General features: G+C 40.5%; 1 protein-coding gene across 10 annotated transcripts in view; it reads left to right on the top strand.

Annotated features, from left to right (window-relative positions):
- The window catches only part of INTS9 (integrator complex subunit 9), a 72,923-nt gene that overhangs the window by 35,673 nt on the left and 11,930 nt on the right, over nt 1-25,320 (top strand). For all 10 annotated transcript variants that reach the window (XR_005934062.1, XR_005934058.1, XR_005934061.1 and 7 more), the window contains exons 11-14: nt 1,587-1,647; nt 10,690-10,861; nt 16,182-16,306; nt 17,772-17,939. Coding sequence is in view for 4 of the 10 variants with exons in the window: in XM_030036888.2 (XP_029892748.1) it covers nt 1,587-1,647; nt 10,690-10,861; nt 16,182-16,306; nt 17,772-17,939 (526 nt within the window). In the remaining 6 variants the exon portion in view is untranslated. The remainder of the gene's footprint in view (nt 1-1,586; nt 1,648-10,689; nt 10,862-16,181; nt 16,307-17,771; nt 17,940-25,320) is intronic.

Raw genomic sequence — 25,320 nt, 5'->3', positions numbered from 1 at the left:
ATGACCTGCTCTAGCTGACGATGCTTGAGCAGGGGCTTGGACTAAATGATCGCAAGAGGTCCCTTCCAGCCTCAACCATTCTGTGATTCTGAGCCATGCAAAGGAGAACCCAAACACTTGTAACTGTTCCTAAATTCTTACAAATGGAGACGTGCTCTAGATTATTAAATAGAGTAAGTTAAGTTTTCCTTCCTTTCTTCCGCTCCAGATTTTTTAAGTCTGGAGTTCAGGAATGAAGAGAGAGGTCCTGGAAATCTTATGTGAATTGATCCCTTAGGAGAATTGTAAAGAGGATTGAAATCTGGTGAATTTTAATCACGTTACTCTACGCAACAGTAGGAAAATCAAGCCTAGGTGTTGTGGCCAAACTTCAGTGTACTCCCCAGGATGTTTTGGCTCACATAGTTAAAAAATTGTTTGGTTTGTACTTACATGGTGATTTCATTTCGGTAGCAGTGGAGCTGGTAGCTGCATAGTTCGTTCTTGTTACAATAATACTGTCAAAGTAGCAGGGATGTTACTTGTGCCAGTTGGGTTGTTGTCTGCTGTGTCTAGCCAGGACATTCAGACACCCAAGTGTTCAGACACCATTTTTTTGAGTTCTACTTGCTGTAGTGGCTTATATTCAAAAGTCAAAACTAACATTAGCTAATCTCCAAACACTTTTGTGTAAGGTGAATGTTTCACTTACGTGAAAATGGAGGCAGAGGTTGAACATCTGTAAAATAGAGGTTTGGGGTCAGAACTGGGGTTAAAATTCAGGGATTCCAGCCTTCCTATTCTACTATTTAGTCAGCTGAAAGAAATGTCCTGCTCTTAAGTATCTCTTACATTTTATCAGATTTAGTTTGACCCAGGCTTATTGCTTTTTAATAAAGTGAAGAAAATACGAGATGGGTAGTGTTTCCCAGAAAAAGCCACCAGGACAGTGTCACTACAGATAATTGTAACATCACACAGAACTCTGACAAATATCTTTTTTTAGCTTCTGTAATAGGATGAATCAGGAGTCTGGCTAGAGCTAATCAACAACTTTCAATATTTATGTTTTAAAAATAAATGATTGATGTAAAACAGCAGGTAACAGTGAGCATTATGCCATGGTCAGGGGCTGTTTACCGACATTGTAGCTGCAATAATAAAATACATAGAGGAATTAGATTATAATGAACAAAAGGACCAAGTCACTGCTGAGAAGTGGGATGAGGCAAGTGGAATTTTTCTGTTGACAAGTTATTTCGCTTTGCAAAAACTGCTGAGGTCTGGACTATGAAATGATGTGGATGTTGAGTTACAAATTTGTCTTCAACAGCAAAGGAGTTCTGTTGCATACTGTCTGCAAAATTACTTTCACCTGTCTTGCATCTTCTCTACGTGATCTCGCTATGACTGAGTTGTCCTGTCCTGTAGGTGTTGGTCCTCCGAACAGAAAGGCTGGAGGCAACAAAACAAATTGGTGATTTTGCACCTGATGCCACAGATAGGAAGTGGCTTTCTCCAGAAAAAGTTTAACAGTAGATGGCAGCAGATAACTGCAGGATGTTCTGCACCTCTCTAACCCAGCTGATTTTCCTTTTCTTTTAAAGGTTGTGTCATAACAAACAAACAAAGGTATATCTTCCAGAACCTCCTTTTCCCCATGCTGAGGTAAGGAAACTATGGTCTTACTGTTTGCTAAGATCACAGAGTGAGAGGGTTTCTGGAACAGTCCTGTGTGGCTGTTGTTTTTATGATGAATGCTTCTGCAGCTTTTTAATAGTTTTGTGTCATTATTCATACAAGTTTGGGTTTTTTTTTTTCCTTTGCTTTCTGTGATTAATTTGGGAGTGTGGGGGAGGAATGAATGATGGTGTTCCCTCAACTCAAAAATTATCATGATGTTTATTTCAGCGTATAACTTACATATGCTCGCCTGTTTTACTTCTTCCCCCGCAGAAGGCTATCTGGCATACACATGGTTGAATGTTTGCTCTTATCAGACTGCAACCACGAATATTCCCTTTGTCCAAGCAGTTTATTTCAAAATCTGTAAAACTAAGAGCTTGTTATCAGAGACAGCTTAGTCATCCCAGCTCCTACCTCCCTAGCTGAAATAGGCACCATGTTGTCTGCTGCAGGAGAAATGGTATCTTGAAAGAGAGGTTTGATATAAAAAAGTTAAAGCTGCAGCACTGAGTGCCGTCACTGTCAATTTTAAATGAAATTACTTGAGCTAGCATCTTAGTGAAGCAAAGAGGAATCAGATTCCTATCTTTGGGGGGAATCTCCCTGCAACATATGTTGAGGGGATATTCCCTGCAACAAAATAATTTGAGGGGAAGTTTTAGCCAACCAAACATTAAATAAATGTGGTATAACTCATGCCTTCAGAGTTATCTCGCATATCAAGAAAGGAAATCTTACTTTCTCCACTGGGAACAGGTAGATTTCCCACTGAAGTAAATGAGAGGCAGGCTGGGAAAGGAAGAAATGGGACTGAGAAATAATTTTGGCTAAATCCTACTCCTGCAAGACAGTGAGCCATTTGGGGCATGCAGTCTCAGAAAACTGACTCTTTTAGTTCCTGTGGTCAAAACTGTTTGATGAGATGTGCAAAGTGGCCATTGCAGGTTTAAGAGTCCAGGGATTAAAAGCTTTTTCAGGCATTGTTGTTGGGTTTTTTTCCCTCTGAGATATCTCGTCCAGGGACTTGTTCTGGAAATTGCTATTGCCCATCATATATGTCATCTGTAGGTGCTTCAAAGGCATTTTTGGAAGTAGGATCTGACCAGAAGCCCTCACTCTTTCCAGATGCTTGGAATGCATTTCAGGCAGGATGCACAGTGAATTATGTACAATCTGTTACCAAGAATAATGCAGACTGCAGGGCAAGTCACCTATTCACCACTGGTTTTGTAACCAAAAAATTCATTCACCCAGATAAATCAATTCCAAAGCCTCATCTCTGCGTACAAGACTGTAGCCATGCTGCTGGCTGTGCTTTCTGATTTCCCATGCCTCTCTGCTTTCTGGGGTGTCCTTGTTGATCCACTGTGTCACTGGTTTCACTGACAGCCTATATTCTACCAAAGACATTGCTTCAAAATTTTAGTTCACAATATGCACTGGAACTGGCAGGTTTAAGTGAAAGTGCTTCCAAAAAAGAGAAGCCAAACATGCAGCTGTCAAAGACTGGATTAATTAATCCATTTTATATGATGGGTATTTGTGTTTATAGACTGATAACTGTCTCCTCTAATTTTTAGGATATTTTATATTCTCCAGAGGCCTGTTGATAATGAGATTTTGTCAAATTATTGTTTAGCTGTTGAGACATTCCTCTGTGCTTCATGCATAGATCAAGGTAATTATCCAGGAAAGAACTCACAGCAGTAGATAACAGATCAGTTTCCTTGTGACAAAATGCAGTGCACAGAGGGAGTAATGTGCTTGTTACAGGTACAGGCTTTGGTTGACGAGGCCAAATCATACAGGTTATGACCCACAAAGCTAGGGACATTTTATCATGAGATGCACAGCTTTATCTAGATCCATGGATATCATTGATAGGAAGCCATTCTTAGGTTTCTTGTGTTTTTGCCTAAGGGTTGCCTTAAATGTGCTAAATGACACAGTATACTCTGTATGCACATCCCTCTGGCTCCCAAACTATGAAATGGCTGTAGCCTTTAGGCATTTCAGACTGAGCTGCCATCTGAAGTAAGTACTGCACGTTTCACAGTAAGACGGCTAACACAGCTTAGATTGTGTGTTTAGGTGTTCACTTAGAGCTGCTGTATAAACACTGGAAAGTGGAGTAGACACTGGGAAGCGGAGCAACCTGCACTACCCCCACCCCGTGATGGACTAAACGGGTCTCTTCATTGTTGATTCCTGGTACATACTGGCTGTATTGCAAAACCAGTTTGTATGGTGGGAGGCAGCGGCCCTAGGCATACAGCAACACACTTTCAAAAGCCTGGCTTAATAGCAAAACCAAGACAAAGTAATACCCAGGTAAAGAAAGACTGAGGCTGCTATTTCATTTGGTACTTTTCCTACGGTCGTAAATCACTGAAGTTTAGACACGCTTGAGAATACCTGATCAGATTGCTTCTTTCCGTTCTGTAAGATGCATTATTTGGTTTAGTTTGGTTTTAAACAATCAAAGCATATTGAGATTTATATAGATGACTGACGTGTAAGACACCCATGCTCACCAACACAGTGCCAAGATGTTCATGTCAGGTATGCAATGCTCAGCACGTGCCTTTGATTCCTTATTGCTGTCCTGTGAGGGACAGCTACTGTCATCCTTTTGCTCATGTAATTCTCACTGCCTTGGGCTGCATTCCAGTTTTAGTGGTACCTACAGCTGGTTATGGTTTAATGCTATCATAATGCTTACTTTTTCTAAGGCATGGGAGAGGAGCTGGGTTTCTTTTTCTTCTATGAAATACAGAGTTGGAACAAACAGTGGAAACAGAAGGGGGGCAAAATCTTGCAGCTGACACTGTATATGTAACTCATATAATGTGAAACATCTATATAAACTCTTTTCAGTACAATCTTTAACAAACGTATTATTTATTCCCTGGCAGAAACCCTGTTATGCCTGTGCAAAGAGTATCCACAGTAGGCTTAGCTACTATGATGCTTTGGTGTAATTTTACCAAGCAAAATGGTCTTAATACAGACCTGGCCTGAATAACCCATCCATGGCCGTACCATCAGTCTAGGAGGGAGCAAGGACTTGGAGTCAAGGCTTCCAGTTACTAAGTTAGAGCCTTAGTCAGCAGCCAGCCTTTTTGTCTTAGGTAAACACTCTTTCTAAATCTGTGACTCCACAACCTCACAATCAGGAGCTCTGCTTACTAGCACTTAAGGGAATTTTTAATGAGCATCAGAAACAGACATTGAATGATCATTTCTATTGGATAGGTTGTTAGTGGAGAATTGCCTTATTTTTTTCAAAGTAATGGTAGGCTTGTGCAATGTAACCTGTACGGAAATTGCCCATCATGAAAAGATGTGCTTAGCTGCTCAATTGTTGGAAGAAAATAGGGAATTACTCAGACATGCCTCTTAGTTATTAGCAAGCATTAATAACATGCCTGGCATGATACATCAGAAAGGGACAGGCCAGGAAATAAGCTCCTAATTATCTACGGAACAAGTCGAGCCCAGCATACTGTCTGGTCCTGAAATTCAATGTTCCTGTGAGTTGTATAAACAGCAAGATTTAAAAACAAACAAGGCAAAAAATCCCCCAAATTGTTGATGTAGTGTCTTGTAGCAATGAGTTTCAGTGGTGCCTGGTGCATAGTATAAAAGAGCATTTACTTCCTTTAATCAGTTATGATTGTATTTTCCATTTCACTTAACTATCCCTTTATTATTGTTACAAGAGGATAAGTAAAAGTATCTTCATCTTCTCTACAATTATTTTTATTTTGTCTTACTCTTTTCTCTGTACTAAGTTGTTTGAAGCTTTTTCATTCTCTTTGCATGGAAATTTTCCATGTGTTTGATTTATCTTACCTGTTTTGAACTCATTCCTTGTTCTGCTGTGCTGAATAAAACCAGACGCACTGTTCAACTCTGCAGAGAACCCAAAACACTTCTACTCCCTCCTTGTTACTTCTGCTTTAATGTAGTAGTAGGTGTTCATGATATTTCCTCCCTCACAATCACTGCGTACAATTTTTCTGGGGTGGCAGTTTGTTTCCTAACATCCACTCCAAGTGAACAGGGAATATACTTTCCCTCTGTTATGAGCAAGGAATGTGGGCTAAAGTGCTTCAGGCTTGTAGGGATGGATTTGGACATCAATTCCTACTAAAGTTAATATGAATGGAGAGTCCAGATTCTTGCACAAGCTTTTGAAGTCTCATCTGCAGCCTTTTAGCAGTGCACAAGCTAAAAGAGCTTCTTTTTAAAGGCATTTCTCTGTGATCGCTGGGGTAAGAGTTGCTGTGACTCTGTTGAAGGGAGTTAGGATCTGGAGCCGGACTGCTCTACATTCCAGCCAGTGATTTCTCAGGAGGAAAACTGGGGAATTGGAGTGGAGAAATGGTCAGTTAGGGAAGGGATGGGTCGCTCTGTGGATGGGTCTCCCCTAAGGTTAAACAAAAGTGGCAATTCAGTTTTTTACCAGCCATTGTTGTGATGGGGAAGAGAGGAGAAGGAGCTCAAACTGAAGTAACATTGGAAGCTTCTGTAAAGTTAAAAACTGGAGTTTCCAAATGCCTGTGAATACAGCAGGCTGGCCGAGGGAGGTGATGGCTTTCACTTCCAAGACACTGTATCAATTATATTCTAGGATCAACTGTCTAAATAAGCTTAGATTTAAGCTCCACAATGCCTAGCTGAAATGCTGTGTAGCATAAATCAGTAATTTGTTTTGTTTAGAAATGTTATTCTGGTATCCCAGAACCAACTTGTGGTGTTTTACCAAATTCCTTGAGCGCATGGGAATGTCCTATCCTAACACAACCACAGCTGAGGAATTAGCCATCTCCCCGACCATTTTAACAGGAACCATGGATTGCACACTCTGCACCATCCCTTTTGTGGAGGTAGAGACTTTATAAATGAATAGTTGAATTGTTCTAGCAAGGCAAAATGAGAAGCTTTCAGTTCTTTTCCTTTCTGCTCAATCTTTACATAGATGGTTTCAGGCAATAAGATAAGTGAATCCAGACCTCTCTAAATGTCTGTAACAGAAAAATTTGAGAGGTAATTTATATTGATCAGTATTTGCTAGTGGAGGAAGAATTTGGATTTACTGTCCTCTTATTAAGGATTCTGTTAGCAACATCTAAGAGAAATGTCTATGAAAAGCCTCTTTTTCAGACTCAAAAAATAGCCAGGGTGGGAGTAATATTGATTCTGTGCCCTTAAATACTAGCATTTGTCATCTTTGTCTTTGATTCCCTCCTCCATATACCAGTTCCTGCGTAACACATTCAAAGCAATAAATACCTGGAACCAGGTGATTGTACAGTATTACGTTTTGTCTTATACTATTATATAGAATTAGGCCCCTGTTAATGTTGGTCTTATGAAGGGGATGAGGGAGGTGAAGTAATAAACGCATCACTCATTCACTGATAAGAACCACATCTGTTAAAAATTCTGGGTACAGAACACACAGACACACAAACACACACAGAGTAAATAGCAGTGTATTTTGGCTTACTTCAGTAAAGGGTACACAAAGGCTCTGGAGATTTATCCTGTTTATAGCAGCAGTTGCTGACCCTGTAAATCAAGTCTACCACTTTGAAGGGAAGCATAACCATTTGGGATTTAAAAAAACCACAGCTCTCCTCAGTCTTAGTTCAGTACTTTACCATCCTCTCTCTCTTAAGCTTTCAGTCAATAATGGTTGTTTCTGTAGAAGGATGCTCTGAGTGTTGTTTCTGGTTTCCAGAAACCAGGCCTGTTTGAAAAATATTGGTTGGCTAAATGCCAGGTATTGGTTTTGGCCCAAGCTTGGTACAGGTTGGAGATCTGAACATGACACAGTAATGACTGTTGTGCTTATACAACCCATCTCATCTGTAGATCTATAAAAGACCTGTATAAATCATTACAAATTTAGTCCCCTTAATGATTTGTGAAATTTTGTTGGACCTGTTTTGCAAGTTCAGTTCCATATATTTTTGATTGGGTAATTAGAAGAGATTTTGCTCTAGACACTAAAATCTACCAGCTGCTTTATCACTGGAGTGAGTAGAATGCCTCTAAACTTGTTTTTGTAGCCTTTCACCTCTATGTCCAGCTGTGAGAATCAGAGATTGTGAGCTGAGGTATGGAGCTTCAGTAGACTTATCAGAAAAGTTCTTCCAAGATGAAGAGATTAAAAAAAATCACAGCACCTCAGGACATGGTGCTGAGGATTCAATATGTGTCCCTTTTCCCTCCTGAGTTAGAACCTCAGTTAGAAGCAGTGTACCCCAGTGTTACACTAGATGTTTTGTTGCTGGAAATAAAAAAGAAACAATTAAAAAGAATGACACAGACAAAACCCAAGGTCCTGAAAACTGGATTAGAGATCCTGTGTCTCTTCACAAAGTAATAAGAAGGCATTTGAAGCTTCCATAATGTTTTGAAGAGAATACAGCTTTTATGTTTATCAACAATGAACATTTGTATAGGTATAGCAGTGAAATAGGCTGTTGAGAATGCTTTTGCACATAGAGTGCTGCTGTCACATCTTAGCAAAGATTTGAATGCTACTGTATACAAATATATATAATCCTAAGGAACCTGTGAAACAGGATGCTGGAAGAACAGTTTGTGATTTCAGAAGTGTGTTACATAAATGCTAGCTGTAGATATGTCTTTCACTTCGCTATCTGCTGGTCCCTGACAAAGTTTTGCCCTGGAATGTCACATATCGCATTTAATATTTGAAGTAGAAATTGTCCCTGTCTTCCTGTTTACCCAATTGAAACTGCTTTGGCAACTTCAGTTTTGAGGCTTTTGGCTTCCCTCAAAAAAAAAACAACCAGGGAGAAGCTTCATGGGACCATTTCCTAGCCATTCTTTTAAATGTCAGTATTTTATAGGATCAAATTTGTTTTGCCCATTGTCTGCTAAACTGCAGTTTTTATTACTGAAGCTAAGTTTAGATTCTAAATATTGCACTCCAGATGTGTTAATCAGAAATCTTTACCAGTCTTAATTGCAGAAATGTTTTCAAGATTCAGTGCATATTAACTGCCAGAGCCATTATTGGATGTTTTTTTCAAATTTCCCTCTTGAAGATTAAATAGGAATTTGATATTACTAGTAAGCTGCAGAAAGTGTAGTCCCCTAGCTACTTCCTCCATGATCCAAGGATCCACATGGAAATAACAGGCTGTGTCCACCTACAGTTTCCATCTTAGGTCAAACCCCAGAAAGAATGATACCAATCCCATTCTATTCCAGCCATCTAGCTATTGCACAGCAGTTATAAACAGGATGTGTGGGAAGTCAAATGCAAAATGGCAGCAAAATATTTGTGGTTAGGAACTTGAAGGAGACCAAACTCGAGGAAGCAAGGGAGAAGGATATAAATATTGGCACCTATGTGCAGCCAACTTTCTGTTATTGAAAGGGTATTGAGGGTAAGTTTGCACACTGCCTGTTCTAGCACCAAAGCATATCTTTAGGCAGTGACAGCTAGAAGTTGAGTAGGGTTGATACTTTTGTTCACTGATGCTAAATTCAATTAAGAACCTAATTGTGTAATAACCTTAAGTTCTGAAGTGCTTTGTTGTGCATAAGTTGCTAAGAGGCTTACAGAAGCATCAGAATTCTCAGCTTTCTGTTCCTTTCCATGTAGGCACACTACCTTGAGTTAGATCTCCTATGGTAAAAAGTAACAAATAGAAGAGAATCTGAAAAGATGAATTACAGCTTTCAGAGACCAGAAGAGTTGCTTATTGTAATGTTCTTTCTTGGTTCCTCTTTTGAAAATCAAATATGTAAAATGAAGAGGAACATCCTGAGTGGCAGAGTTTTCTGCTAGAAAAGCATCATGCACACATCGTGTTATGACATGTAGTGAAGAGCATGCTGTTTGCTAATTAGTCGTATCGTCTGGGATTTCACGGCACAACAGCTGCAGAAACATGTTGCTGAACCTTGCATATGGGAATTCTGTATTTTGAGCAACCTTGCAATGCCTGGCAGGAGACAGCAAAGTATGGAGACATCTTTGAACAGTCCCACCTCCTTTAAAAACTGGCTGGCAAAGGAAGTACTGTTCCCCTCTTTCACACTCTTTTACTTCCGTGTATGTTCCTAGATGTTCAGTGTGGGATTTCATTGTCTTAAATTGCATACTTTTTAAGAAAACTGTATTTACAGTTATATTCAGGCTGGGGATGGAAGCATATACCTTCCAAGAAAATACTTGCAAAATATTGCATGAAAATGCTTAGCAGATTAGTCTATTAAATTGCTTTTTAAGTTGAACATTGCTTTGCAGATTAGAAAACAGTGGCAGGAGACATAAAGCAAAATTCTTCTTCAAAAAGTGCCTTGTTAAATAAAATTCCCCATCTTAGTAAAGAAATCTGTTCCATATGCATAGTTGATTACGCTCTGTTTGCCAGCTCTAGTGACAAGTACTTCTTATTGCTCTTAGTTCATTGTTATTACTAGTTTCAGCAATAGTTAAGGAAGGGCAAGTCAATCTGTTCTTTCGTATGTTTTTTCAGAAGACTTGACTTTGTGCGAACCTGTTATACCAATGAAACTCATAGCAACATACTGCTGAAGGCAAAATTACCTGGTACTACTGTGATGCAAGAAAACCAGGTTAAACATCAGTGCCCAGAGGTCTTTGTAGACATGGCAAATAGGAAACTGTAGCTTATTTTGAATTTGGCAGCTGAGCGCTCTGTTCACTCCAGGAAACTCTAAGCAGGGAGTATTTGCAGTTTCCTCTCAGTTACCGTACTGCTGGTACCAAAGAAATGAGACTAAGGACTTGGAGGCACCTGGCCCCATACTCTGACTTCCTTTTCATAACATTTAGGACACTCATGACTAACTCCGTTGGAAAATCTAGGGGATATGCAGGAAGGGACTCTGTGATGAATTAGAAATGAACTGTAGAATATTTATAATCTCATGTAAATAGACACACTGAACTACAGAGCACAGAGGCATGAAAAGTTTGTAATGTCTGGATTTTTGTTTTTATTTCAGCTCATTCAGACAAACAAATTGAAACATTATCCCAGCATCCATGGAGACTTCAGCAATGACTTCAAGCAGCCATGTGTTGTGTTCACTGGACATCCCTCTCTTAGATTTGGGGATGTGGTTCATTTCATGGAGTTATGGGGAAAATCTAGTTTGAACACTGTTATATTCACAGGTAAGTAAAATGCACATATCATTATCAAATTAACAATAGGTTGTGCGCTCTGGTTAAGTATGGCCACATCCTAGGGGCTTTACTCATGTGGTCTGGGGCAGAAGTTTCTGACTTCAGTAAGAGCTCATCTAAATTAAGACCCCAGGATTGACTGTAGGGGCAAATGTAATTACTGTGCCATTTAATTCATTTTAGCCCTGCAGAGCCAACCTTTGCCATGCACAGTCCATTCCTGCCATTTCTAAGCAAAATCTTTGTTATGCACAGCAGTAAAATGCCTACAGGAAATTAATTTTTGGATTAAAAGCAGCTGCCTGCAAGTTAAACCCAGGCAAGACCTAACTGATGCTGGTCAGAAAGGAGAAACACTTCTTCTCCATATTCCATTGGAATCACAAACCTTTCCTCATCCCTTCTGCCCTTTCATCAAAACCTCAGGTAACCAGACAGTCTGTTTCTAAAGATGTTTCTGTCATCTCTGCTGTTTCAGAAATGTGCACCCCATACAGACCTGGCAGTAGTGATCTATGCTATTGCTGCCTTTTGGCTGAGCTTTTTTTTCAGACGCTTTTTGGATGACAGACGCATTTGTACCTGAAGCTGAAGGTACAGCTCTAGCTAATACCCAGGGGAGCTGTTTCCTTTCTCAATGACTCAGGCTGCCAGGGGCACAACAGGTCTTTTAAATTCCTCCACTTCTCCCAGTCTGCTTCTAGTGCTGAGCCTCCTTTTAATGGATTTAATGAATTGAGCCCTATCCACCTCGGAATGAGCTATGGCCTGAGATCCACAGGGCAGCTGCATCCTGGGACCATGCCAATCATTAACAGCAAGACAAAGTGTTTAAGAGAGAGCATGAAGCTTTTGTGAAATCTAGCAAAGGGGGATATCTTCCAGATACTTCAAGGCCTTCCCTCAAACTGACATTCTGTCCAGGTGCCTCATCTTTATACCCAATGTGTCATCCAAAGAGAACCCCACAGTGGGCACTCTTCAGATCTGAGAAGGGAAATAATCCTTTAGGCCATTGCTACTGATTTTATGTATCTCCGGTATAACTGGGAGATGTGTTACACTATAACTTAGCCAGATGAAAAAGGTGTGGATTTTGGACTAGGACAAAGTAATTAGAAATGGGGAGGAGAGCACTGAGTAACCGATCAGACCTACTCCCACAGCAAGGGCATGATGGAGTCCCACTGTTAAGCTTATTTTCTTTCTCTTTTTATTGAATAGGACTGTTGGAAAGCACATAACCTCCTAATGCAAAAAGGATTGGGAAAGGTTTATTTCCTTCCTTTGTTTTTTTACTGTAGACTTGAGGCTAGTGATGAGCAAGTCCCTTTGACTCTTTCACAGTATTGGTACCAAAAAGTGTCACAGTATCCTGATACTGTTAAACCAATTTGAAAAGATTTAAAGTGTGTAATTAGCCCTACTGCAAGGGGAGGGAAGATACAAGGGGGTTCCTGCTGAGCAGGTAAGACACTTAAATCTACACTGTGTTTATGCTGGGAAATGGTGCGTGGTACCACAGCACTAACGTCATAGCTGTTACAGTACCCATCGTTCCTGACTTTTGAGGTGGTTTCAGGAGATACGCCCTAATTACAGTAATTGGTAAAATTGCAATATAGATATGCATTGTCTTGGAAATAATGAGTTCTACACCAGTTGGGATTTCAATTAAAACCAGAGCATTTACACCCTTTGCTGGGTTATGTATTTCATAAATCCCTAGGAAATCCATGGCATTAATCACGGTTCTGAATGTGCTACCCACCGTCAGCGAGGGTGTCAGAAACTGGCCTTTAATGGCAGGAACTCTTATTCTGTGCCTTCTTGTAGGGAGAGGTAATTGACCTTTCTGTATTAAAATGTAATCCTTCTGTGAAATGAGGACATAGAGCAGACTTCTGTTAGAACTTGGCCCTGGCAAGTTGTTAAGGCATCTGAATGGCAGTCCTAACAGCCTGTGGATACCTTAGGTCATGATCTTTGAGATTCATTCCTAGTTTATCCTTCAGATGAAACTCCAGTTGAGATCTGCTTTGGTTGTGATGACCCTGGAGTGCACAGTGGTCCCAGGTGCTTGTGGTGGTTTGTTTCCTAAATTTGTCCATACGTGGCTTTTGGACTCTGTCTCTGTCTGTAAGCATATCTGTTCGGCAGGATGTTCCTACTTCCCTATGACTGTCTCAGCTGGAACAAAGACATCTTTGTGCACAGAAATTCCTAGCAGATTAAATTCTTCTGTTCTTAACTCCAGTGGAAATCTGAAGCACCTCCATTGATGCCCAGGATTTTTATTATTTAATTATTTAGCTTGTCCTGTTTTAAGATAAAATCCCCTGTAGTTACAAAAGAGATTTGGTCCATTGAAGCAGTATGTGATAGCGGATGATGTTCTAGCTTTTCCTGTGAAAGATTCCTAGTTTCTAGTAACTAGGACCTTTAAACTACAGGCCAGGCGGTATTGTTAATGATGACACTGCTTGTTCAGTCCACAGGAGCTAGGTAGTCTCCACCTTTCCAATTTGTAATGTAAAAAACAACTACAAGAGAATATAGACTAAAACAGCAGCTGCAGCCAATAGACAGGACACCAGCTGTGAGTGAGCTGTAGTGCTGCTCTGCTTGCTTGTGTCATCTGCAAATGTTACCACTGAAGCAGTGTTGAATAGATTATTGATCAAAAATATTGAACACCACTAAGCCACAAAAATTCTAGAAGAAAACACGGTAGAAAGAAGTCTGCTTCTTGCTCTCTCTCCGATAACAGCAATGCTTTAAAAACTAACTCCCTAGGAGATCTTAAAAACAGCTCATGCATGCCACATTAGTGCATCTTCAGTGGAAGATTTTATAACTCAGTGTCACACAGTAGTAAATCAGATGTCTTGGGGGAAAAGCTAAAGACCTGTAATTCTGTCAGAAAAAGTCAATATGTGTCCTTGACAAGCACTGTCTTCCATCAGACAGGTGACTTCTGGTTTTTTGGTAGTTTCAAAACAGCTATTCCTGTATGTCACATGAGTTCACTGTGAGACTAGCTCAAGTTATGTTTTTCACATGTTCTAAATCTTCAAAGTCCTGTGTTAGAATTCCTTCAGAGATACTATAGACTTGATGCCATTTTGGATTCTTAGATCAAAAAATCCACGTCTGTACATTTTCTGAGCCTACTCATTCAAAAATACTTAGTCTGAATAGGTGCTGCCTCATGGCCTTCTTCGATAAAAGCAGTCAAATCTCTGTGTCATCCACAATACGAGATGGGATGGAAAAGCTCTCTTCTGATAACTTTTTAAACTTACTATTTGCAATTTCATTGTATATCTCTAGCAGAGGATCTGTGCCTGACTTAAGTTTTCTGGTTTTTCCCAGTGGGTTTTAAAATGTCTTCTGAATTAACCCTAATTGACCACTGGTCATTCTTCAACTAGCTACCTTCTTAGTATTCTTATTTTTAAACTTCTATTCATTGCTATTAAATTTAACTGCCATTAACTCCCATTTTTTACATGATATTTTTAGGCTTTGTTTCATTGCCACTAACACATCTGCTTTTAACTAGCATGGCTTTTTGCCCAGTACAATTTTTATTTCATGTTTCTAGATTCATGGCTTTTTGGGCATCTAGTAAGACATTCTTGTACAACTATCATTTTTGTTAATATTTCTCACTTTGATGTGCCCATGCAGTTATTCTGACAATTGCTTTAAACTTGGGAAAATTATCCCTTTGACAGTTCCAAACATATGTATCATTGGCTGATGCTATATTCTGTTCTCACAAGGGTAAATATAACCACATCATGATCACTGATACTTAGCCAGCAGCAGATTTTTAGGCTAGCAATTAACTTGTCCTTATCAGTAGAATGAGGCCCAATATTGAATGTCAGATGCCATGCTGGATGCTGATCTTCCCGTGGTAAACTTTTTAAGGACATTTTTTCTTGCTGTCTACTTGAGAAATGCAGCCAGTAGTCTCCTCGGGGTGATATAAGAACATAGAAGATGGCTGTCTAAATCTAGACTGAAGTCTCTGTATTTACGTTTCCTTTAAATTCATCCTTTTACACAGCCTGAGCAGATACCAGAGAAATACCTCATACTGTTTTCTAGCAAGGCTTGGTCGTTCACAACTGCACTTCACTCTGCAGGTTGTCCTTTGAGGCCCTGTGGTTCAAAATAGTCTAGCAGATAAGTCTTTCATGCATCCCCTTCTCTTTTTCTCATTCTGTATTTACCAAACTAATATCAGTTTTTCTTTTCCTAGCATTCCCTTTATGTGATCTATCCCACAATTACCAGATAGATAGTGGTGGCATAAGCTTTTCCACATCATTAGTTGGTGGCCTCCAGAATCAAGTGGCTACTTGTATACTACACTGTGTCACCTATGAGACCTACGTTTTTCATTCACCAAAAAAATAGTATTTTTCTGTAGTATTCTCAATGATGTATTACTCTCTGTGTGAGTAAAACCCCGTTCAGTGCATGATTTTTCCCTGGGAAACCTCTAATCTGATTTTTAAAAGTCAGTAATAAGAGTACAAAGGGAAGTTGAGACTTGCTAGGTCTAATAAAGATACCAACTGATAAAGTTATCACAGCCCGTCTTTCCTTCTGGATACCCGCTACCGCAAGCAACCTTCAGTTCATACTGGCCTGAACTAGAACTGCTCTGCTGGCATAACTGGAAAAAGCCCAATTCCCTGTCCCTCCAACAGGAGGGCTCCCTACAGGTCCTCTTGGGTTACATTAAAATTTGGACCCTTGTTTTTCCACCAGTCTGAACCTGGCATTTAGATTAAAAAAAGGAAAGGTATATGTATACTGTAAGGAAGAAGAGAAGTTGGGAGGTAATGTGTCTGCAGCACTGGACATTGGTACATGTTATCAAGATACGATCTTTATGCTGCATTTTTGTCATAGTGAAAAACAAGCTGACATTTGGGTTACCTTATGGTACCAAAAATGTGTACATCTTGCCCTCTTTTACAGGATCTGATTAAAAATAAGAGATTATGTTTTTGTCTTGATTAAATTTGTTATAAAAATCGTGCAATAATGTGTTCAAATGAAATAGTATTGCTCTGTTGCTTGATTAGGATAAGACTAATTGTGGGCATAATTTTCATCAAATTAACTGAAAATAACGGGTGGGGGAAGGAAGAAGGGAAGAGAAATCTGTAACAGAATTAACATTGCTGAACAACAGGTCGTCTAGACTAGAATGTGGAATCAGAGAGGAATTGGGCCATCTTTGTTCTTAATAGGCATTCAGTGTTTTCAACGTTTCTCTTTTCAGAACCTGATTTCTCTTATCTGGATGCCCTGGCTCCTTATCAACCTTTGGCAATGAAATGTGTTTACTGTCCCATTGACACAAGACTGAATTTTATTCAGGTGTCTAAATTACTCAAAGAAGTCCAGGTAATGAATTTTCTGTTGCCTTTTCTAACCTTTCTTCACACACCTGAAATAAATAGGTCAATTGTGAACAACTGTTACATTAAACAATAGCAAAATCAAGACAATACCCAAATCCTTTTTTCCATGAGAGACCACACAGCATTGAGCTCTCCTTTATCATCCTGCTCCAAAATGAATATGGCATGACTGCCAATCTCTGCACAGAGTGGCTGGAAGATCCCTAAAAGCTTAGAGCGCAGAGCAAATGGTGTGTACATTCCTTTCCTCCTTTTTAGGTATATATAGTCATAATAACTTTATTCCTTATTCTTTTTCATGTTTGTATGAATAAGCCTGGCTGTGTCTAACACAGTCTTAATGTAAAGGCTACCAAGTGCTGAGTATCCTCAGCGCCCTCAGCTTTAACCATCTCCTCTGCTCTGTATCCTGGAGCTGATACTTGCTTTGGTCCTGGCACTGCTGTTCTGGAGTTTCACTCCCATGTTTCTTCCAAATCCACTGCTTTCCTTACTCCATTTGCAAAATCCAGACTTCTGTCTAGGAAGAAGGCCAGAGCGTTCATGTAGTCTCTGCTTTTCCCCCTTGACTCTTTTTGGCTTTAGTGGCCTCTCCTTGTCCATACAATTTGTTTCTACTGAAATTTGCTTTCTGACTCATGACATAATTAAAATAATACCCTTTTTTTTTCCTGGCTGAGCTTTTCCTTTTGTTCTGTCTTCAACTTGAACACAAAAATACATATTCTTCCAAACCTCTTAACAAAGTCTGGATCATTTTATTTCATTGTTCTGTGACCTGGCTTGTCACCGCACAACTGATAGCAATTGCCACTGCCTGTTTTTCGGACAAGCATCTTCTTCCGTGTTACTACTGAAGTAGAATGCTGTTTCCAAAACAGTTTGCAGAAACACTGTCTTGTCCTTTGGCTTCCTTAAATCCTGCAGCGATCCTTTGGGCAACGAGCGTGTTTATGCTTTGTTAATACATTGCTGACAGGTCATGAAAACTCAGAGTTGCTTATTGTGGTAATGTTTTTGCAGCCTTGCATATTGATACATCTGCCTCACTCCATGCCATTTTGTGATGGTCTCCACCACTACTGTCATTTGCTTCTAATTTAGATGAGAATGATTTGGAAGAAAAAGCAATTGAATATTCTTCTTTTTTCTCTCCTTTTGGCAGCTAACATGACTGCTAATATTGAAGTGGTGATTAAAGACACAGATTTAGGCCTTGTTACTCTGGACACTGTTGTATACAAAGCAAAGACTGCCTGCTCCTTGAACAGTTTGTTCCAATACTGACTGGATCTTCTCGACTGCATCTTTTGGATGTTGTTTTCATACAAATAAATTAGCTTGCTAACAACAATCTGCAGACCTCCTTATGGCAATGATTACTGTTGTAGGGCAGCACACAGAATCAACCAAACACTTTTATAAGTCACCACACTCTTCTTTTCCAGCCTCTCCATGTAGTTTGCCCGGAGCAGTACACTCAGCCACCACCCACCCAGTCTCATCGCACAGATCTGATGATAGACTGCCAGCCTCCACCAATGTCCTACCGCAGAGCAGAGGTGCTGACTCTTCCATACAAGCGGCGCTATGAGAAGATCGAAATCATGCCAGAAGTGAGTAGCGAAAGTGGGGTAAAAGATGGTGGCTTCTTGCTCATACAGCCAAATCCAAGCTACTGCTTCAGTAGCCCCTTTGACTAAAGATATCTTGTGGCTGTGATTTACTGTTGATTATGATCATGTAAAGCACTTTCTATCAAATGGAGGGCTAAGAAAGAAGCATTTCTGAGAGAGAATTTCACTGTGTAAACTAATGGGAATTGAAAAAAACATTGTGGGCAAGCAAAAAATATGTTCAGGTTAATTGTCCTTTGCAAGGATATATCACATCTCAAAATACAGAAGAAATGGCAATCTCTGCTAGCCACCTGTGAGGCAAGCCAGTCATCTCCAGTTTAAATATGAGTAAGTTGAGGCATTGCAGTTTGAATTAGTGGTCCAGGGCCATGGAAAGGATCCAAACAATCTGGGAGTTAGTAGCCAGGAGCTGTCTTTCTCGTTCTCCAGCTGTACCTGCTGTGAGAAATACGCTTTCCCTTGAGGAGCGGTATTCACTGTTAAAGGTGTAGTAGTGAAATGGCTCATTTGTATTACAACAGTTTCAATAAATAGTTAATTCCTACAGACTGCTGAACTCCAACAGGTTAATGGGTTGCTTGTAACTGTCTATAATGTGGACTACTTATGTCTGCAACATCTATTAATAATTTATTAACCCCATAAATCAAATATAAATGTACCCATAATACAAAGGGTGACCCATATTCTAACAGACATGATCTTAAAATATTTTTTTGACAATCCAATCAGCACAAATGTGTCCTTGGATCAAAGGTGACAGTGGCTTTTTACAAGCAGGCGTTACTGCCCTTTAGAAACTGTTGAATATGTGAATCTACTTTTCCTCAGAGTGTAGAGGGAGGAAGTACCCTTAGTTAAGCCAAACATGAAGTACAGAACTGGTACCCACGTAACAAAATCCCTCAGCCAGTCTGCAACACCCATTCCTACCATTTCACGTGTGTCTACTTTGTGGATCAGCTCCGTTAGGAGCCTGCCCAGCCCACTGGTTAGAGGACTGCCAGAGACAAGGAGGGATTTTTTAATTAGAAAATATACTTGGATGCAACTCCATCATGGCATGTATATTCAATTTGGGGGGAAATTTGCATATTTATTGGATCCTGTTAAACCTAAGACTAGTAAAACGTGGCTTCCATTCACACCAGCATGACCAAACCAAATTGTACATTCTGAGTGCAGAAAGCCAGTACATGGCTTACCTATTATTTAGATTGCACTGAAGCTTTGGGTTTTTCTCTAAACTGCAGGGGTCTAAGTGAGCCTTTGTATGTGAGCCTATCCGTTGTGTCAGCCCTGTGAAGAGGGTGGATACCAGCTTTTCCTGCAAACAGAATGCAAATTAGCATGGATGCTACAGATGAATATTCACCAACCCTCATACATTTTGAAGCTCCTGTCAAGGTGGGGGGGGGGTGTCTAAAAGCTAGGCTGGTCCATAAGAGTTGCAGGTTCAGCTTCTTGCTCTGTTGGAGTCTTCCTTTATGATCAGCACAAGTCTAAAGCACAAAATGCAGCTCACATTGGAAAGGACACCGAGGACTGCAGAGTTCCCTGGCAGAGCTTATTAGTCTGAAGGCAGTGCCATGCTCATGGGGCTAGACCACATCAGAAAACAAGTCAGTGTTTCTCTTGTTAGCTTGGCTGTTGGCAGCAAGATCCCTTATACTTGAGGCTCAAGAGGCCATGTAGATTCAGTCTCATTGGCAGCCACTAATGTGAAAATGCTCTCCATTTCTCAAACCCAGTTCTCCAGTGGTTTTTAGGTGCTGTCTGTCACTGAAGTGAATGGATTCTTCCTATACCTCTAGGTAAAACCAGCGCATAGGAATAAAAGCACTTCCCAAAACTGCTGGGGTGTTGGAGGGAGGATGCACTATAGACAATGTCGTGGTATTTACCAACCTGGAAATGGGTATCAAAGAAGCATGTAGAAAATGAGAGCTGGTTTCTATTGCATTCACTTTAACTTGGAGTGTTCAAGCAGAAAGCTGCACAGAGAGGAATATTGACAGAAATGGCCCTTTTTTTTCCTCTAACAAATAACATCAAATTGTATTCACACAGGAGTCCTAATTTCAAAGCTACCTGTGCTCAGGGAGTAGAAACATCTCATGTGATTTTCCATGTTCAGGTATTCTCCCTGGTTTGAAAGCTGCGCTTACCAACTTGTTGCAAAAAGCTACTTGGTATGTAATGAAACTCCTGAAAAGACTTTTTAATAGGATACAAAAGTTAGGTAGACCAGATCATCCCTGTGACTTTCAGGAAAACTGTTGTCCTTCCCCATTTCTGTCAGGGAGGTAGTCTTTGCTTGCCTCAGGGGGTTCTTTGAGAGTTAGACCCCTTAGTTGTTGTGTGCTTGCCTCTGAGAGCAAGGCTGTGATTCAGGGCTGTTAATAGAATGCCATTCCCCAGCACTGAGTTAATGCAAATCATCCTCAAAAAAAGACCTCGCTCATTCTTTTTGAGGGAACTTGCTAGAGGAATAGCAATACCAACTTTGTAGTGATCACAGACTGTCTCCCCAGGACAATCTCTGTTTCAACATGTCTTCATCACATCATGGTGTGAGGCTCGTTTTTGCTTCCAGCTTGACCTGCAGAGTGGTGATAAGGCATGGGAGGGATGGTACGTTGTCTTCCACCCTGTCTGACTTCGAGGCTTAGCAGCATAGCTGATAACTGCTGAGAAGTGTAACTACGTGATCTCTCCTACTCTGTGTAAGCAGTCACAACAGTCAATCCCAAAGGATCATTGTCTGGTTTGCAAATAAATGGGAGAAGGAGGAAAAGACTGTCTTTTTCTGGGGCCTGTATGTCTTTTGATGCTAACCCGCTAAATAAGCACCTTACTTCCCTAATAATTTTTATGTGCCATCTGCATGGCTTGCTTCATTCACTCTCCCAGGAGAAGAGCCCTGTCTGTCTGTCCTGTTGTGCAGAGAGGTCATTAGGATGTTGGTTTTGAGAGGTTGATGCAGATGGCCTGTTGGTTTCAGGCAGGGTTTACACAGTGGTGGCAAAAAATGGCTGAAACTTCCCCTTCTGCTGGGTGGGTTGTGCAAGACAGGATTGCAGATATGATAGATGAGGCTCCCTGGTGGGGAGTATTTGCTGCTTCATGTCCCCTTTTCAGTAGTTTCATCCAGGAAGAGTCTGTAATGGTGCCTGAATATGTAGGAATTTCTATACTGCGAGGAAAGGGCATTTGTTTCATGTGGGCTACCACCAGCTCTGGGGTTCTGTGAACGGTCAAGTGGCAGTTGGAAAGGGTATTTTATAGCTTCTAGCAAACTTTGCTATTGTTATTTGTCAAAACCATGTTAGCCAAAAATGGAATGATGAAATCCACCCTGGAAAAAAAAGTAATTGCTAGATCTGCTCCAGGTCTAGGACTTGTGTCTAAAGTACATCTAAAAGTCTCATAAAAGAATGTGTGCTTCAATGAAGTCCTGATCAGGGCCCTCTCCTAACATCCACAGCCCTTTCTCAGAAATGGACATGTGCTCAAACTTCTGTCTGGATTCTGAAAGCTTTTGAAAACCAAAACAGTTGGCTCATCATGGTTTCAGTCAATACAGACTGGCGGTATGGTAGTATGAAATTTCCTTTCCAAAACTGTTTCGGTGGTTCAGATTGTGGCCTGTCAGACTAATGTAAATTTACTTATGCTGCTGGAGCTTGTCTACATATCAATCACTTCACCAAAGAGCAAAGTCAGGTCAAGCAGGGCTGTTGTATGTTAATGAGATTTACACTCAGAGCAGCCTTTGTTTAGAGAGAGGTTTTAACAGTCCCAAGGCACCAGGCTGGAATGGCTCTCAGAGGTATTGTGGAAACCTTTACACTTTAACTAATTTGTTCTTCTCCGCATCTGCCTTTCACTTTAAAAAATAATAAAAAAAAACCTGCTTCCTGGAAATTGGTTAGGCATTGTCTATTCACAGGAGAATGATGGGAAAATGGAAAACACCTTCTGGAGCAAACAGATAAATTAAACAGTAGTGTTTGAGCAAATAATGTGCCTCCAGTTTAATTACAGCTGAACAATGGTGCGGATCACTTGATTTCAGCAGCAAACTGACTTCAGTGAGGGCTCTGCGTTTTAAAGGTACTCTGTTTGCAAGTTCTTCAGGACACAGGCCAGTATAGGAGAGTGTGAATGGGCAATGCATAGCCTGACATGAAGTGAAATTATAAGGAACTACTGTAGAGAAGAATTAGGAAAACAGCCACTTGGCAGCCCATTATAATTACATAGCTTTCACTCCCCCCTCCCCTTCTCCTGTCTTGACTTCTCTTTCCATGTAGGATCTTGCCAATTCCTTTTTGAGAGAAAGAAATGCAAAACATGGCTTTCATCTTACCTCTCCAACTTCCTTCCATGTTTCAGGGACTAGAGAGTTTTGATTTCTGCCTTTCTTCTAAGCCTCAACTTATTTTGGTGACTCTACATTATCCAGTCTCCTGACCTCTCTGTTCCTTTTCCGCTGACTGTTCCCCTTGTATAAAGATGCCGTAGTCTCATTTACCATAAAGTAAATGAAATATAACCAGCCTGCTTGCTTCTGCTACTATCATTCCTCCCTTCAGCTCCAAGCTCACTGAATCCACTGTCTGTAAAATTGCCTGGAGTCCCTCCCTTGTTCTAGCACAGGCCCTTTCTGAGTTTGACTTGACCTTTTGACATTCCACTAAAACTACTCTTGTCCCAGCTTTTACCAACCTTTTTTTAGACAAAGCCAGAACCACTGTAATCTGCCATCTTCCTGATTTACGTCATCAGTGTTCAATGCAATCAGCTGTTCTTTTCTTCTTAAAAATGTCTCCCACCTTACTCCCATGTCTCTTCTCTCCTGGCTGTTCAACCTGCCATGCTTCTGCAGAGAATTGTCCTCCCTTCTCCCTTCTTTCGTGGGCTTTGAATGTGTTATCCTTAATTTCCTTTGCTTCCCCTCCCCTCCGTACCTTTTCTCTGGTTGGTCTCATCCACAGATTGTCCTATTTAGATTGATGAAACTCGGATCTGCTTTTCTGCTCCCAGCCTGCCTTTGCCTGCCCACATTAATATCTAGGTTTGTTTCTCCTTCATTTTTGATGGCTGGCTGTAAGATAACACTCTTTTCTGGCCAGGCACTCACCTCCTTTTTTCCCAGTCAGCTTCAACAACATTACATTATGACTTGACATTCTGACCCATAAACTGGTTACTGTATTTTGAATATTTTGATTGATGCCCTTTTCATGTCTTTCAAATGACTCATCTTTTGCATCTGTAAGCTGCTTGCCTTTACTTTGAAGATATTTCATTTCCTTGCTTTCCCTACATGTCATTTTTCATTCAAGTTTGAGGCTGATTTCTGCTTCTGCTGGTTCTGGCTTCCACTGTCCTCCTGTAAGTTCCTCAGACAACTGTTTCCTGCCTGCTCCCAGGCTACGCAGCATAATGGGGAAGAGCTTCATTAAACAGCCATAAATCTATTTCATTACACTTTTTAAATAACTCCTCAAAACTGTCTTTTGGCACAGGATTGGCAAAAAGCCAGTGGTTAGCTTTTGTGCCAAGACTATTGTTTATAATCCCACCCAGGATTAGTTCCTGTTGGTCGGTCAGTACATATCTTTCTGTTTTGATTTCCAGGCTTTGGGGGCAAGGGCCATCATGTTGATATGGAGCCCTGATCCATTAGTTGAACATGGAACGTGTAACGTGGAAAAGAAGAGGTTTGTTCCATTGCTCAAAACTGCAGGACTAGCCCTTCAACTTGTTTTATTTCTCCACTAGATGTTTGCTCTATGGAAGAGTAAAGCTAAGATGTAGGCATTTGCAAGCAATAATATCAAAAACTTTAGATATTTATGGCATGATTCTTCATTCACTGAAGTTAATGAGACTTTAAAATCTGTTCCAGAGAGAATTGTAGCAGACCCACAGAGACTGAAAGATCTGTTAAGTTAGTGTTAGTTTAGCAACATAATCATCCCATTGAAAACACTTGGATTCTGTAAAATCTGAGGCTGAAACCTCAACAAGACATGACTCGGATCACCCACTAATGATTATATAGATGCCCTTAGTTCTAGGATGTTTGTTCTTCTCTTCTCTGCCCTTGTTCCTTTAAGTCTCATTAGAAAGGTTCCTCGACTTCCATTCTAGTGCACAATGGCCTACAGCATGCTTGTGCCTTGTTTAATATGCTTTCTGGTCATGAATGCTTACTCCACTGGCTTGTTTAAATCTTTAGACCTTTCCTCCTCAGTGCATGTGTTTGACCACATATCTTTTTGTTTCCTCTGCAGGATCTGATACTTGTAGACTTCCTGCACTCAGACTCTGCCTGATTTAGCAGATGGTGTAAAGCCAAGGCTGAATCTGTTTGAGACTTCTGCCCACACTATAATCTCTTGTGCCCTTCTGTGTCTGGTTTCAAGTGACTTGACAACAGAACTCCTGGTACTTAAATAGTGAAGAGATAAGAAGAGGCAGGGAAGTAGGAGGTGCGGTAAATTGTCTTCCTTTCCTAACATTGCCATCGAAATATAAGTGACAGGATGAAGACCATGTTTCTTCTGTTTACAAAACTGACTGTACAGGTCATCCCTGCTTGTGAAAGGGCTATTGCACAGCTTTTAAGCATGTGGAATATTTGTGCACTCTTTTCCTGTTAAAGGTACAGGGGGAAGATGCTTTTCTGCATCCAGAAACTGGATTTGATGTCTGTGAGGAGCAAGGTGAGTGGAGGGATGGAGAATGAGGCAGGTTGTTCTCCATTCAGATTTTGCTGAGGGCTACTTATTGTAAAAATCTCTGTGAAACTGTGATCGCTAGGGCCTGGTGGACTCCTTCTGAAAGCAGGCAGATCTTAAAATCTTTGGGCTTCTCTGATAATTGGGAGAGGATATTTTTCTGTCACATACGAATTGCATCCTTTTTAGGGACTAGGATCTGGGTGAGAATCTTTTCATACCTGGCAATCTCCAAGGCTGTAAGCAATCATTTCCACCTAGAAATGGAAGTGCCCTCATGGGTTACATGGCCAGAACCCAGCTGCAGTTAGTAATAGTGTTTATAACATGCCTCCAAAATGTAAGGCACCAGCTTCAAATTACGAAGACTTTTGCCCCTGTTGTTCCCTCTAGAATGCTGTTCAAACCCCCACTGTCTCTGATGGCTAGAAACATCCTAATTTCCAACCTATGCGTATTCATGGCTTGTCTGCACATACGTTTTCTTAACATCATGTTTTAGCATAAATAGATTTTCCCTTTTGTTGGTATTTTCCCTGTGGTGTTTATGTAGAATAATCAAATTCTCCTTTTAGCTTTCTTTTTGCCAGGCTAAACAAGCCAAG

Source organism: Aquila chrysaetos, chromosome 15 (genome assembly GCF_900496995.4).
Source record: "Aquila chrysaetos chrysaetos chromosome 15, bAquChr1.4, whole genome shotgun sequence".
Classification (NCBI taxonomy): Eukaryota; Metazoa; Chordata; class Aves; order Accipitriformes; family Accipitridae; genus Aquila; species Aquila chrysaetos.
This window is presented reverse-complemented; position numbering and strand designations above follow the sequence as displayed.